General features: G+C 35.3%; 1 protein-coding gene across 2 annotated transcripts in view; it reads left to right on the top strand.

Moving 5' to 3' along the window:
• Positions 1 to 16,461, top strand: part of SLIT2 (slit guidance ligand 2) — a 245,409-nt gene that overhangs the window by 17,435 nt on the left and 211,513 nt on the right. For both annotated transcript variants that reach the window (XM_042871561.1, XM_042871560.1), the window contains exon 4: positions 419 to 490. In XM_042871561.1, coding sequence (XP_042727495.1) covers positions 419 to 490 — 72 coding nt within the window. The remainder of the gene's footprint in view (positions 1 to 418; positions 491 to 16,461) is intronic.

Genomic DNA, 16,461 nt, shown 5'->3' with positions numbered 1-16,461 from the left:
GATACATATTCCTTTGAACAGTATTTCATAGTCAGAAAATGTGTGTGTGTTCACTTCATTATACCAAGAGGAACAAAGAGTTGAAGAAAGATTGAAGTTACTCTGCTGGCTCTGTATTTTTAGTTTTCTGGTTGGTTATGCAGGATAGAATCCTGACTTAGTGGTTGATTCACACTACAGAAATTCAAAATAATCTTTCATAAAATGAAATAGGTAATACAGTCTGTTGGGGAAACCAGAAAATGTAATTAGTCCATGGTAAATTTACTGCTCGACCATGTCTCCGCTAATGGACCAGCATTACATAGCCTTTAAGATCAGCTTGTTACAGCGCAGTGATCTGCTCAAAGTGTATGCACTGTATTGTTGAAGCACTTCAGTTGTAATTTAACACAACCTTTTCTTTTTCTTTCAAAAGGCGCCTAAACAGAAATAACCTCCAGTTGCTTTCTGAGCTGCTCTTTCTGGGGACGCCGAAGTTATACAGGCTGTAAGTAGGCATGATCCGGTAACTGTTATTCTGGAAAACATGGTGTTGTTTTATTATTCTGTCTTGCATTGGGTTTTTGTCTTTTGCCTCAAACCGGGCCAAAATACATTTATTAACACTGATCTTCTAAGTACTTTGACTACTTAGCAGGAATTTTTTTTAGAACCTAGGTTAGAAACTGATACTTGTATGAGACTAAATACTGTTTCATCCTTTCCTGTTTCTGTTAAGAACTCCTGTTGAAGGAATGCTCCGGCTTTTTTTTTTTCTCCTGTTTATCTGGGGTGGGTAGGTGTATTTTTTGTTTCTTTGCTTGCTTCCTCTCTTAAAATAGCTGTATGACTGTGGAGATCATGGCCCAGCAATATAGCAGTGTACAGCACTTTGTCTTTGTTATGTTCTGGTTTTATAGCTCTACACACTTTACCAGAAAAATCAGCATTGACAAATGGTAGCCTGTGGAGATCTCTCCCATGTCCCTCAGAAAGAAAACAAAGGTCACAACATAAACTGAAGATAGAAAAAGCTATGAAATGTTTTACAATAAATACAAATGATAGAAAATTGGATGTTTTTTTGGTTTGATTATTTTCTTTGGTTTGATAATCTTTTACTTGTGGCAGATTTTTTCAAGTATTTTGACCCACTGGCTCTATTTGAAGAACCTACTCATTTATGCTGCAGTATCAACATGAAATTAAGTTCAGACAGTAATTTCTGCATTTATCCATACAATCACTTTTTGTAACAAAATACGTTACAACACAACATTATGTTATAAGATGAGGTGTGAATGGCATACATGACATGCTTAAATAGGCTTTGAAAAGATGGTAGAAGTTTAGCCCTATTTTAGTTAAATATATGTATTCAACACTTTTATTTAGGGTTCAGGTGAGACTTCTGCTGTTGAAATCATTGTTTTTGAGTTTCATCCTTTATGTGCTTGGAAAAAATATGTGTAGGTGGAAGAAGGCAGAGTTCTTCTGATTTGTTTTCACTTTAGTATATGAAAATGTTCCTGAGAACAAATGATATAATTAAGCTTTTATTTTTTAGGAGTTGATTTCTGTTCTCATATTGCAAAATAATAGTTCTTTTTCCACCTATTCTGGTAATTTGAAATGGTAAACTGAAAACGATGCTATTATTGGTATAAACATTTATTTCTGTGTATTTTTGTTTCTTTTGTTTGCTGTGGATGCATTTTTTGTTTCTTGAACTTCCCTGTAGATGCAATGAGTTGTTAAATTACTAGACCAGAAAGCTCCTGAAGGCTTTTGTTCTGACAAACAAAAACATTTTTTCTCTACTATTATATTATAATATATTCATGTGTGGTTTTATATATATTAACAGTTCAGTTTCTTCTGTGATTTCCATCAGCAATCACGGAGATATTACTTCCATCAGGAAGGAAAATGAAAGGGATTTATGATCATTTTATTATTCTACCTATAGTGTAAAGGTTGTTATCTAAATTTGTATAAAATAGAAATGAGCCATAATTTGCAGGAGAAAAAAAAAAAAAAGATGCACGCTTCAGGCAAAATCATACTTAAATATATTTAACTCAGAATTGTATATTTGATAAAAGCTAGTCTTAAATCTGTAATATCTTTTGACAAAGCACACAACTGCGCACAGTGTATATGGTAGAAAGTAAGAGATCACTGTCTTCACAGTATTAAATTTCTTCTGCCTAAGGGTTATTGTTGATCAGACCATGAAAGTGAATGTCTGGTTATAATGTATTCATGTTTAAAAGAAAATTAGAAAGATACTAAAAATCTGTGGTTGCTTAAACTAAATCTGTAATTTAAAAATGTCTAACAAAAACATTGACAGTAGTTAAATGTCTACTTGGTCAACTTTCAGATTATGTATGGTTTGACCACTCTGAATACTATAAAGTCATTTGGTTTATTTATTTATTTATTTATTTATTTGCATCTGTTGGTTTAAGTGCTTATGCATATTTGTATCCAAATGAATATATGTTGAAGGAGAATTAAAAGTTCTTTAAACATGATCAATAAAATGTATAATAGACTTTGGGCTTAGTATTTATTTTTGGCATTTAACAGCTAATCAAACATTGTGTGCATTGCATGTTTTCAGCATACTATTGAGCTTCTGTGAATAATAATTACCATTTGACCCTTGGCTGTAAATGAGATGCCAGGTGAAGAAGCACATATGCTTGTTGTGTAGCCTAAATGCAATATAAAAGAAAGAGGGTACACTGTATATGAATTATGATTAGACACAGTTGGTTGCCGCCAGCGGCCGGCTATGCTTTCCCTTTGCTGTCTGCTCCAATTTCTCTTTGGACGGGCTGAGAGAGCACTGCATGTTCAGGTCAAGATGTTTGCCTAGAAATAGTAGTACAGTTGCAGCTGTGTTTGCTGGAGCAAGAGACTAGTTTAAATAGCATTACCATTTATCCAGTCCATTAACAGAACTCTGTAAAATAATACCAACTCTGCATAAACTACAGGACAGTGTAATAAAATTACAAGCACTTGTTGACAGATGGGAAGTGTAAGTAAAGGAAAGTGATAGTTTGAGAGTTTAAAAGAGACAGTGCATTATTTCCCATGTCTGGGGACGCTATTTTCAAAGGTAACTAGTTGAATTATTTTTCAGGTTATTTTCTTTCAGATTTATCAGCCTTCTGAGAAATCTCTTGGAACAGGTTAAAATGGATAATTTAGTCAAAGCAGAAACTGATTCTCCCATTAAGAGTTATCTGCAGAGGTGTTTTGACATATACATTTCAATAGGAAGTAGTATGCTAAAAATAGTCTGACTAGTGCTGAAGGGTATATTAATCTTACCTTGCAAGATCTCTTTCAAAGAAAAACGTACATGAACCTCTGTTTTGACGCAATAATATTAAAATATAGGTGCTGTTGTAAATCCCACGGGGTAATACAAGTCCTGCTGCAACAAGTACTTTTCCCGCAAGAACAGGATGTGTTGTTTCCAGTGACCCGTGTGCCTGCTCGCAGTGACTCACCCAGCATCCGTAAGGGTGCTTTAATGCAGGGAGCTGGAGAGGGCTTAGCTGAGGCAAATGGATTTTGACTGCTTTCTTTGGCTGGTTAGAGCACAGCTCATTGATTGCCGTTTGCTGCAGGATACCGAGGACCAGACCCACAGCTTTTGGAGAATTTGGTTTTAAAAGATACCTTTCTAAATCAGTGGCATGTAAAGGGTATTGGATTCTCGACACAAAGCCTGTCCCTTTTAGTTTTCATTTCTTGCACTTGGAAGGAGGTTAAAGTTCCCTTAATGACCAGTATTTTTTGTATGAATTGGGCAACACTGGCATTGAAAGAAGCCGTCTTTCTTATTGACATGATCTGATTTTGCATGTTAGAAAGGAAAGATGTCTAATATGATGTACTTGAAAAGAAACATGTTGTGAATGAGAAATTTCTCCTCTGACGGAAAAATAAACACTTGGTTCTGAGATGTCAGTTGGTGACTTGAAGGCAAAACAAAAATCAGACTGTTAATAATTAAAGAAAAAACATAAACATTAAAAAAGGGAAAAATAAAAACTTTTAAAAATAATCGTAGGCCAGAACAGCAGCAGCAGCAAGAACAACAACAACAAACCACGCTGCATGGGGGGCCCTTGCAAAAATTCCTCCTGAATTAATTTCTGCCAGCTATGATTAAAGTGTGTGGTACTAGATGTGTCAGACACCATAGTCTCTGCTTCATTTTACTCTTGGCCTCTCTGGCCCCTGCCACAATAAATCCCACAATGGCTGGGCAGGAATTGCAGGTTACAGTTGCCAGGGTTACCGTTGTCCAGCCGGGCCGCCATCATCACTCATCCGCCCGCTGCCCTGCACACTCCTGTCGTGGGGAGAAGGAAAGTTCTGCTGTTTTTCCAGCTGCTGCAGGGGAACCTGTGATTTGCATCATTTCCTGTCATACCTTTTCATTTTTTATTTTTCTTATGGTGAAGGTAAAAAGCAATCAGAGATAGGAATGGAAAATAAAGGAAAAAAAGCAGTGGTATATATGAGATGCTAAAGCAGTGAGTTTCAAAGTATTTTAAGATGCTGGTTTTGTTTTTCAGGTAGCTGTATTTGGGGCTTAAGTTATTTGTCATATCCTGTCCCTTTTAATGGTATAAGCATAGCAAGAGAGGCTGCAGCTGTAATTTTGTAGATAAGGTATTTATCTTCAATTTGAATGCCTTAATTAGTGAAGAAATATCTCATTAGGAAGTGCTTGTTATCATGCCCCTGAAATCTTCCTGCAACTGCAGACAGGTGGCTCTGGGTGTTAAAAACCCAAGAAGGAGCAAGGGGGTGTTTCCCCTTTTCTGACAGCACTATTGGTGAGTCACTCTTCTTCCGCAGGCAGGTTGGTAGGTGAGCTGCTGTTGGATCAGGGTAACAGGAGAGCTTTCCTTCTGTTCTGTGCTGCGGTATTACTGTGCTTTGCTTTGTTACAGAGGTGTGCTGGTTGACTAACAAAAGATTTATTGGGACAAGATATGTTTTTTTTTTTTTTTCCATTTCTCTATTAATTATTAATTGAAGTTGTTGTTAGAACCTTCCTGGTAGTGTTTTCTTTTCTGCTGTTGGTTTCAGTTTTTATTTTTTTATGAAGTGTTCTAGTAGTCTCCATGTAATCTCTCATAGATTTTTTCTTTTAATGAAGAGTTACTGCATATAGTATATGTATAAAATGTGTGTGCAGTTTTGGCTTTGTGATATTGCAAGCTAGTAATTAAAAGGAAATCTTTAACACACGAGACTAATTACTATTTCTTGCAATGCGGACACATCATTTTCAAACTTGCTAATGGAGTGTATTGTCACTAATTTAAAGTTGTGCTCCCCAGTCTAGAATGTTTTCAGAATGAGTTTGGTACCCTGTGCTGCAGTTCCATTATTAGTTCTGTGTGATTTATTTTTGCTTTTATTACAATCTGTGGCTAAAAACAGAACTACTTAAGAATACAAGAATTACTGGATGGTTAAACTGCCGATGTTGAAGTTTGTTACCTGTACAGAGGAGCTCAGTAATCAAGAGTGGGTTACCTGTTATGCTGTGTTTGTTATACCTCTTCTCTGGCATTCATTTCAGGCATGGAAGATTTTGCTTTTCTGTCACCTGCTCGTTTTTTCATCTAGAGAGAAAAGTAAATCAGGAGCTAGATAATTTTATGCAGCTTACCTTGTGTGTGCATTTTTTCTCTCATCCTCTTACCTCTACCCTTGATTCTCATTCTCTGCTATAACATTTCAAAACTGAAAATCCGATCACTCTTTACAATACCGTGAACAAAGCAAATACCACTACTGCTTTGCTTCAGATATAAGCCATTTTTATGTATGGTAAAAGATGACAAGATGACTCTATAAAGATCTTGGAAGCACTGGAAAAAACAGTGCATCAGGTGGTTTATTTGTCAAGCACAGAAACGAGAACATATATATGCATTTCATGTGCAATTTGCAATAGTTATATCCTAGCAACAGCAAACATTCAGCCTTAGCTTTAGTTGAGTGGAAGTGTTGGAGGAACCAGAATGAACTTTTGAAATGTAATCATGGTGGGGAGGAGGGAGGAACAACGAGTAAAATGTATTATTGCTATGTTTGACCATTATTAGAGTTCAAATATCAATCTTTGTGCCTTTTGGTACTTTAGAGTCTTTTAATCTGTGTGCTTTACATGAGCTATGCTATCTTTTGTGTTTTTACAGCACTGCTGCATAGGAGTAAAAAAAAAAAAGATGTACCAAATGCACAGAATTAAACATCGCTGCTTGATGTAATAATATATTTTTAAAAATTGGGGAAAAAAAATAACTCATGAGCTGGGTCTCTCAATATCATTATTTGTTTTTAATTTTGTGATAATTGGATGGTATGTTTAAATTGCAGGTCAGTTTGTCTTTCTTTACTTATAAAAGGACATTTTTTTTCTTAATAGCAGTTTTTTGTTTGCACTGGGATTAAATGGCAAATTGCTTGAGATTTTGGGGCTGGAAGCTAACTCTGCAGCTAAGCAGATTATTGAATCCTTATATAATCTGCAATACTGAAGCTATAGTTTAGTATTTGCACTGCATATTTGTTTGTGCTTCTAACTATTGGCTTTCATTACAGAAAACATTCCAAAACTGTTTATAATTTCTTTTAATCTTTATTTGGAAATCATGTTAAACATCAAGCAAACAGAATTACAGTTTGCTGTGATTCTTCTGAGCCAACAAATAATCTTTTGTATTCAGAATCTTTTATACTGTTAGTTGTTGATATTCAAATGCTGATCACACTTAAAAAAGGCTTATTCAGGCCATAGCACTTCTAAAATAACATGATAGTATTCAAAATGATGAAGACATCTATTTTGGTAGCTATGTTCAGGTCATCTTGACCTCCTTGGCTCTGAATGTAAATAATTACATATTTTTGTTGATATGATAGTGGTTAAATTGAAGAATTGAATAACTGCTTAAAAAAAAAAAAAAAAAAAAGTGAAAATGCAAGTAACAAGTTTGAGATCACCTGTAATTGTGTTACAGTCAGGGTTTAGTCTGTGAGGTTTTCCTGGAGGGTTAACCTTGAGAGGTTTGGAGAATTCTGACATAGGAAACCTTTTAGGCAGGAGTTAAGTAGGAAGCTAAGTATCAGTGATGGAAGTAATGAGAATTAAAAAGGCGTGTCAGGGGGAATGCCACTATTATGTGGTGCAGAAACATGGTGTGAAATGTTACGTATGAAGAGGACATCTGTAAGTCTCAACTTGCACAGAGCGGACATTTAAGAGAGCTGTGTCTTCTTGATTTAAAAGATAAAAAAAATTAAAAAATGGAGAAAGGAATCAGGCCAAGGAAAAGTGTGAAAGTATAGAGGCTTGTCCTTATGATGGCGAGTTTCTTCTGCGAGTGGAAGATAAAAGCCTGGAGTAACTGAATAGCTGAGAAAAGTCCAAAGAAAGGTTGATTGCTTCCCCTCCAACAGTTCCAATTGATTGAAAAAAGCCTAATTTAAAGTTCTGTTTGTTCTGTGTCTAAAACCATCAGAAATTTCTTTTAGAACTGGAGGAATGCTCTGGAAGAGAAAGAATCCAAGGATAAAAAGTCATTGCAGGCCAACAATTGTTCCTAATCCTCACAAAATGCTGGAGAAATTAAATTTATTCTTTATTGCTCAAAGTGTTACCTAGGTCACTGGGCGATGGGAAAATTGAACTGGAAGTCGAGTAGGCACAATCTTTGTTTTGTGTCTAGATGCTTAACCTTAGACATGACAAGGCATCTTAGTGTGTTGTGGGAACTTGGTTCAGAGTATTAACACTAGGACGTTTATTACCCTGGATTTATAATAGGCTAAGCTGTCAGTAGATGAAAATGTTGTGTTTACATTTCAGTGTTAAATGATCATTTAATTAACACCTAAGGAAAAAAAAAAAAAAAAACTTGTGAAATTCTTAGCAGCTTTTATCTTTTATTGTTGGTTTCCTTGGAGGTTTTAATATCCAAGATACGGTGCAGTTGCTTCTATAAGTAAAGCCAGAAAAGACATTTATGAATGTAGTCAAGAAGGACAGACAGTTTAACCCCTGTTGACCCTTCATCCTGAATGTTGATTTATATAGCGTTTAAATGCATTGAATTTGTTTTAAAGCTTCTCTAAAGTCACTCGCTTAGGAAAAAAAATGTATCTTGTTTGAATGCTTTTAAAGCATTTCCTGAATTGTACATTCTTGTAAAAAGCATTGAGAATTCGTGTTTTTCATTCGAAAGAAATACTTAAAATTCTTGTTGATACATTCTATATATTTATAATAGTTTAAAAAAAAAAAAAGCTCAGGATTGTTGTTGTGCAAGGATTGCCTGTATGTGCAATAATAATATGTGAGCTTTTTTAAGAAAAAAATGTTTGAAACGGACAGTATAGCATGCATTGGGTATAGCAGCTACTGTCTGAATTCGGGAATTGGCAAGGGAAGCAACATTACTACAGAAATGCATACCCACTTGAGGCAGTGGAGGTTTACTTTCATATGTTCCATTGTATCAAAGTCAAGGCTATCTGAAAGCTTTAATTTGCTCTTGGTTCTTAGTAATACATTATGTTGTAATGCTGATCTACAAATGCTTTTTGCAATAATGTTGCCCTACAAAGCATGTTTAAATACTTTTTTTTTCATCTCAGAGCTAAAGCTAAATGAAATGTTCTTGGTTAAAGAGCAGCTGCTCTTCCACTGATATTTTTATAAGCACTGTAGTAAAAAAGTGAAATTACAAAATTACAGCCACGTTAAGATGTTTTTGGAGTTCTTTGTTAGAGGTGTATTTTTTAATCTGTCTCTGCTTAAGAAGGAAAACCCCTACTTTAAAGCTTGTCAATAGATTAATAATGAAAACACAGCACAGCTTAATTCAATTATTGACTACAATTTCTTGGTATAGTTTTTGTTGTTACTGATGATTATATCCTTTATGAGTATCAATAAGTGAGTTAGAAATAACTTAGGAATCTGCTGATACAGTAAAAATGTTTCTTTTCTCCATACAAATGACATAAAACACTTGATGAGATGTTACAGCTGCAGCACAAGTTCTATTTGCCAGTGAGATTTCAACATTTTCCAAACTTACCCAATATATTTATTAAATTGAAACCTAATATTCAGTTCTAGGCTTGTCAGAAGTATTTACATTTGCTTTTCTTGTAAGTTCTTGGCTGTTTTCAGTTAAAGCAGAGTAATGGTGTTCATTGATGACATCTTTCAGTGCTTTTAATTGAAATTTCTGTTTGTCCCTCTGAGTTGGGATATCAGATGAAAGAGTACTTGGTATAAAAAAAGAAGCTTGCCATGCACCACACTTATATTACCTTCTCTTCACAGTGCAGTTCTGGTAGAGAATTTTAGATTTTTTAAACTGGTGAATAAGTACATGCACAGTAAGATACAGGCTAAATTTCAGCTGAAGCCACAGTGTGCTGCTGTGGGGTGTGAAGGGTCCTGTGGGCAGGCCACATCATCTCTCTAAGCAGCAATTACACGGACCCTCCTTATGGTAAGGAGAAGAGCAAATAAACAAAGTGCAGCATTTAAAAGAGGAGAGCTGAAGAGGGAGGGCTGTAGCAAGGAAGAGCTGAGCCTGTTGTCTTGATCTTGTGGTAAGAGTCCTGGGGCCTCGGCTGGTGGTATTTGTGAAAGGTCACTCTTGAATACAGAGCAGGGTTTATTCTCTCCTGCAGGTACTTGAGGAGCTGCTAGCGGCTGTTCAGGCCCACCTTGCAGGGAATAAAGCTAAGACTTGCTGAGCCCTTTTCATCACTACAGCCAGGCCCAGGTGCAGACCCTTCCTGGCTCAAGAGTATTTACAGGAACATGCTCTGAAGGCTTCTTAGGGTAATACATACAAGAGACAAAATCCTTACCTCTTTGTTTTTGTTTCCCCCTCTGTTCAGTCAGTTCAATGACATTTTTGTTCTGTTTTGTTGTGAATGTCTAATTCACAATGTTGTACAGAAGGGCTATGTGCACTTTGTAGCATGCATGAGGGGAAGTCTGGTGGCCATGGTTCAATGCCTTTATTAGTGTTTTAGTACAATGCAGATAGGAAACATCAAGTCTCTCTGTCTTTTTATTTTTTATTTTTTTATTTTTTATTTTGTAGAAATGGTGGATAGCTGGAAGAGATTTAAGTAGCTGACTGACCTCAAAACTGAAAAGGTTGCATCTTGTGAGTTTGATAAGGCCCACAGGGAAGGGTTGCAAAGATAGGATAACAGCTAATGTAATGAATGGGTATTTTGTAGTAGCTGCTTCCCTGAGTGTAAAGATATGAAAGGCTAAATGGAAAGAAGAAAAGGGTGTAAATGTGTGTCTTAAATGCATGGTGGAAAAAATCTGAAAGGCTTAGCAGAACTAGAGAGAGAGTAAACTGAGTGAAACAAACAAACAAAAAAAGGCAAACCAAATATCCCAACACGTGCACATGTACTTTGGGAAAACAGTGAGATTTCTGAAATTAGAGAAAATTCCTGTTTAGTCCTCAGTGCTCTGCTATTAGGATCAAATCCAATCCACAATTAATTAATTCTATCATATTCTACTTTTCATTAATTTTGCACTCTTTGTAAAATGCAAGAGACTGTCTTCCCTTAGAAATTGTAGTAATGAGTTTGTAAATTCAGTAGAGGAAACCTTTGGGTTTCTATTTCTCAAATGTTATCAAAGTTCTATTGTGTTAACCTTGAAATGTTGGTATTCCCCTCATCACTTATGCCTCTGCAAGACAAAAGGACAAAAGAATATCAGTAAAAGAAGTTCATTAGAACTGAGTGATTTTATGAGAACAGAACTTTTACAAAATAGAGAGCCTATCTATTAATCAAGGAGTGATTGTTTATTGTTTGCTGGTGTAGTATTCATGTAATAAGTGTACAAGTCAGAATTTCTCAGCCTACACAAAGTGCAAATGTGTTGTTTCCCAGTCAGTTTTTCCTTTTTACACAGGTATGGTAGACACTCAATTTCATCTAGAAAAAAAGATTACAATACTGTTACTTCTCCTTTCACCAGTGAGAGTAGCCAGATATGATAGTATTAACTGCTGAAGCAGGGCATCATCACCATTCTGGCAGATTGCAGTGGCTTTATCTGCTCAAAAGAACACAGTATTACACCATGTTATAAGACTTCCTGGTCTAGGAAATAAGCAGGAAATTGTACAACCATGAGCTCTAAAATAAAGAGTAAAATTTCTTCAGCTAGAGCAGTGATGAATGAAGATGGAAGCAAATTTTGCAACATGCAGTGTATTGCCACCTTTACTTTGAAATTTTGCATGTGGAATTAAGCTAAAAGCTGCTCTGCTACGGCCAGTTTAGCTATAGACTGTTGAAGTTTAAGATAATACTGCCTGGAATATTTATATGGAGTCTATTGTTTTGTCTTTTGATGCCTGATCTAGACTGTGCAAACAGCATACTAGTAATATTTGTTAGTAGGGATGATTTAAAAAAAATTTAAAAGGAGGGAACAATAGTAAGGATTTAAATCTGAAATAAATTAGTTATGCCAGAATTACTTACCCTGGGGGTATGGGGTGGAGAATGTGGGTAATGCAAATTACTTAAGGGAAAAATCAAGATTGTGATCACTGGGTAGAAAGCTATTTTATGACACTTAGGGATAATAAAGTGGGTAAATGTTCATTGCAGTATGAAGCAATAAGATTGTGCAATTTTTTGCATACGTATCACAGAAGGAAATGGAATGCAAAATATTTTTTGACTATACATTGTAGTTTTGCAAAACCAGTGATAAGGTGAGTTGTTTTCTTCTGGTTAGTATTGTTGTGGAATGTTCACCTTAAAAGCTTTTTATGTTTTCTGTTTGTTGTGACACTAAAAATGTTTCACTAGAATTTTGGCTATACAGAGTTTCTTTCTTCTTGTAATCAGTTGCAAAAGCTATTGTTTTGTCATTGTTTTTTTTGTTTTGTTTTGTTTTTTTCCCTCGGCCAAATGAAATCAAACTGAACTGGATTTAAGTTATGGAGGAGGCTTTACAATGAGTATGTGCTGTTAGCTTAGTTATGTAAGAGTTGAATAGAGGCAGAATAGTAGTATTGTGTGTGTGCATATACAGAGGGAGAACAAAGAGCAAAACTAGGAGAAATGTAATTGAATTAGGAGGTTGGTTGATCAAGAAAAGATTTCTGCAGCAAGATGCAAGTCTTTGAGATGGGTGACCTAAGAAAGATCATTTGGCATACATTCACTACTCTGGTTAAAATGCTAGCAGTACTTCGAAGTAAATGAATTCTTATTAAAGAAGTGGAACTTGTCAGTCTGCTGGAATTATAATTTCTTAAGGTTTAATATTTAAGAATAAGGATGGATGTTGGATTGTTATGGTAGTAGTAGAAAACCAAATTTTACTCAGTGCAGATCTCCTTACCACTCTTTCTATTGTAAGCTGTCTTCATAGTGAATTTATCTACAAAGAGGAGAAGTAGGGGCAATGGAATAATTCTATTCTACAGCATGACAGCTTGCACTGTTACAGAATCACAGAAACACCAAGGTTGGAAAAGACCTACAAGATCATCCAGTCCAACCATCTACCTACCACCAATAGTTCTCACTAGATCATATCCCTAAATACAAAATCCAAACATTCCTAAGTTAGGTTTTATAATATGTATTTGACAAGAATGAAGAAATGGAAAAAGAAGGAAGCATTACTGAAAAAACTGTGCTTCTCATGCCTGGGTAGATCCAAGAGATTGAATTGGTAATGGGAAGAGAAGTATGAAACGTGAGGAAGCTAACATTTTATCTGGTAGTGTTAAATATTGTATTTATCAGTGCAGGTTAGAAATGTGCTGATTGCTGTTATATTTGTCTTACAAGAGCTACTGATGATCATCATGGTAGTTCTTAATGATGGGATCTAGTCTAAAGAGCCTTTCAACAATGGGAGAAAAATGTTGCATTATCAATTTATTATCTCAAATGGTTTCTTCCAAATAAATATAAATTAAGGTAGACGAGGATTCTTACATGTTTTAATAAAAAAGTAGAAGTATTTTTATATCTAAATAAGATCACTAGATTATGCTACTGTTCCTCTAGCAAAGATCAAGATTTGTTACTTCTGAACTAACACAATGTTAACATGCACGCTCCCTCATTTTGTGTATGTGCTACAAGAGTAATGAGTATTTGTAGCCAGGCCTTTCTGGCACGCAGCAAGGCCTTAGTGAATAACATGTGGGTATCCAAATAACATTGGCAGTAGTACTTGTTTGGGCCTTCGTTATGGTGTTTAAGATGTTAACATATAAACAATAACAGAGAACTCACAGTCTTAGAAGTAGTCAAAGGAAAGATGTAATGAAGTTGGATATGCCTGCCTGGAAAAGAAAGTAGTTAAGTAGTTTTTATCCAAAAGAAAGTAGTTAAGAGAAGTACTACTTTGTATTCATTAAATCTTACGTTGTCATTGATGAAATAAATGTGCATTTGAAACTTGGTATCTTCACACAGAGTAAAAATGTGGTGAAGGATGCTATAGTTCCAATTCATGATTCCTTATATATATATAAGGAATATATATATATATATATATACACACACACATTTTTTTACTTTCTATTTGGTTGGAAATGGGTCTTTTTTCTTGTAGTAGTATTCAATGCCTTTTATTTATTTATTTGCATAATCTAGCTGTGTGTGGGATTGTTTTGTAAGAAAGTCTGCTGTTTTTAATCTTTTTTTTTTTGTTCATTTTACTTGCATTTTTTAATTATGGTTGTATGACTGCATATTGTCCATTGTGTTTTATTTTGGCTTCTGAACTCAGAAAGATTTTCCAATTACTTTGCTAAATACAAATTTTACAGAAAGTGTTTTAACATCTTGTTCTGTACTGTAATAGTGCAGGTCTCATGAATTTGGCAAATATTGAAACAAACAAAAAAAAAGTTAGTTTTGATATGTCCAAAGAATATAAAGTCATGAAAAGATCAATGCATGCCTATTACTCAAGTGTTCGTATTTTGGTATTCTATGGTTAATGAATTTGCCTGGATCTTCTAGGAATCTCCTCTTTTTCAAATCAATATGTGGAAAACCTCTGCTCTATTTTTTGTAAACATGTTTAGGTTAAAAAAAAAAAAAAAAAATAGTGAATACCCATGTAACTATGACCAATAATTAAAAAATAAATAAGATTAAAGTTGGAAACATTGTTCAGTTTAAGTTGGGTGGTCCAGAAGATTGAAAAGATGTTCTCTATTTTCTTTCAGTTTGTTAACAGAAGAAAATAGTGTACAACCAGAAATCACATTTTAATTGACGCTTTATTTTGCTTTAGCCTTAATTAGAATATCCTGCTGGGTGTAGTTTTATCAGCAGTGCCTTTGAGATTGTGTAATGTTTAAAGAGGATTACACTACATAAAACTTTCCAGTTATGAGATCTAAAAAAAAAAAAAAAATGTGGCGTCAATTAACTAGTTCTGAAAGGGAACATGGTGAGCTTTTGGAGGAGGTTAAAGCATTTATGATAAATGTGGTTTTGTTTGGTCTTTGTTTTATGCTTTCTTGTTTTGTTTCTGTATGCGAGGTTGGAGATGTGAGTCTGTAGTAAATGCTCCAGAAAATATGACCTGTAAAGGGAAAAGAAGAAAATATACATTGAAATTTTATATAGAGTTGGTATTCTGAAGTAGGTAGTGTTTGAACACATGGCAATTTCCTAAAATAAACACAGCCACAAAGGGAAAATGTGATAATGTCTTGATTATGATGAGTGTCTGCTGTTACAGGTCCAGTGAGGTGCAAGTGCCAACAATCCAGTCTACAATCATGATCCAAATTGTAATGAAGAAATTTGGCAGTTCTGATGCCTTTATGTGAATGTATTACCATGGCTATGAAGATAAATATTTCCAAAGTGGAAATACTAACAAATACGTAGTCACTTCCAAGCAGATTATAAGTGAAGAGGCATACTAAAGGAACCAAGATAAATAGGAAAAGGAAATATATCTTCTGAGCATGTGTTCCATTCCTGTTTCCCCGGGCTTGGTTCTTCATTTTAAAATTAGTGTATTTAGACAGATGTATTCTTTGTGAAAGTTGAATGCTAATTTCTTAATTTTTTCCAACTTCCTTCCTGTTCTTCCCCTCTTGTGACTCTCCTCTTATGCAAACATCCCCTGTTAAAGCCTAAAGCTAGCTGGAAATTTTCTCTGCTCTATTGTAGGCCAGTGAGCTGTTGGATACCACAAACTAATAAAGTGCAAGTGCTGAGATCTATCCTCAGGAGCAGACTCCCCCTTGTGGGTGTGGATCCTGTTACTTGCCAGCCTTTTATGTCCCTTGTGCTGCATAAATTTAATCTACATTTCCACCTTTTAAATTTTTTATTTATTTTTAAATAATATCTTTAGATAGTTCCAAAGTATGCTTTTATATCCTTGAGTAGCTTTCAATGCAGACTGACCTGAAAAAGTTAAATCAGAAATCGGATTTATAGAATGGGAAATATATTGCCAAAATACAAAGATCTTTTTTTTTTCTTTTTTTTTCCCAGTCCCTTGTCCTTCCTCTGAATATAAACAATTCCTGTATAAATGCAGTACATCATCTCTTTCTTAATGTTCTGCCTAGCTTCTCTGATAATGAGGATTGTGTCCTGTAGTGGATGTCTACCATATGGTGCTCATACCTGCTGTGAGTACCAGCCCTGATGGCTGGCAGATCACTTTATGTCAGGTTCTCTGGGTTCCTCTGCCAAAGGTTAAGGAGCGCTGTTTTGCCTCAGGTAGAGTAAGATGTCTGTCCTCTGTTTAGAATTCTGATGCCGGAATCTGCAGTGGAATCTGGGCCATGTCAGAATTTAGAATTTTAGAAATTAAAATTTTGAATTTCAGGGGCAAAGTTTCAAACTGTTGAAGACAGTTTATCCAGGCTTGTCACTTGGCTGACTCATCCTTGCAAGGTGTTTAATGCTGCTCACTGAGTGACTTATTTACATGAGCTTAAGAGGCTTTTCTCCTTGCTTGCTAGCCCAAGCTGAATGACTCATCCAGATCAAGCTGTTGACAGAAGAGATGCTGTGGGAGCTGCAGATGGCACTGCCAGCATCTTAATGAGATCTGGTGCCAAGGCAAGCATATGAAAGTGTAGGAAACAATACTGTAAATTGCAAGTGAATCTTGAAAGATAGAGATGTGCCTGTCGATGAAAGATGTTGTGTGTTTTTCATAGTAATGAGAAAATTAATCTTCCCTGCTTTACCATTTCCATCAATGCCAGCTCTAGCCCTGTCTTTATGACCTAAAATTAATTGGACTGATAAATCAATCAACTCAATGTCCTAGTATTAGGCATCATTTCTGAAGTGAATAGTAGTCTGGGATAACATGCTCGCCTTTTGAAATTCACAATCCAT

This window comes from Lagopus leucura, unplaced genomic scaffold (genome assembly GCF_019238085.1).
Source record: "Lagopus leucura isolate 7727_CA_CO unplaced genomic scaffold, USGS_WTPT01 Super-Scaffold_100004, whole genome shotgun sequence".
NCBI classification, from domain to species: Eukaryota; Metazoa; Chordata; class Aves; order Galliformes; family Phasianidae; genus Lagopus; species Lagopus leucura.
Note: the sequence above shows the minus strand (reverse complement) of the source record. Positions and strands in the feature narration are given on the sequence as shown.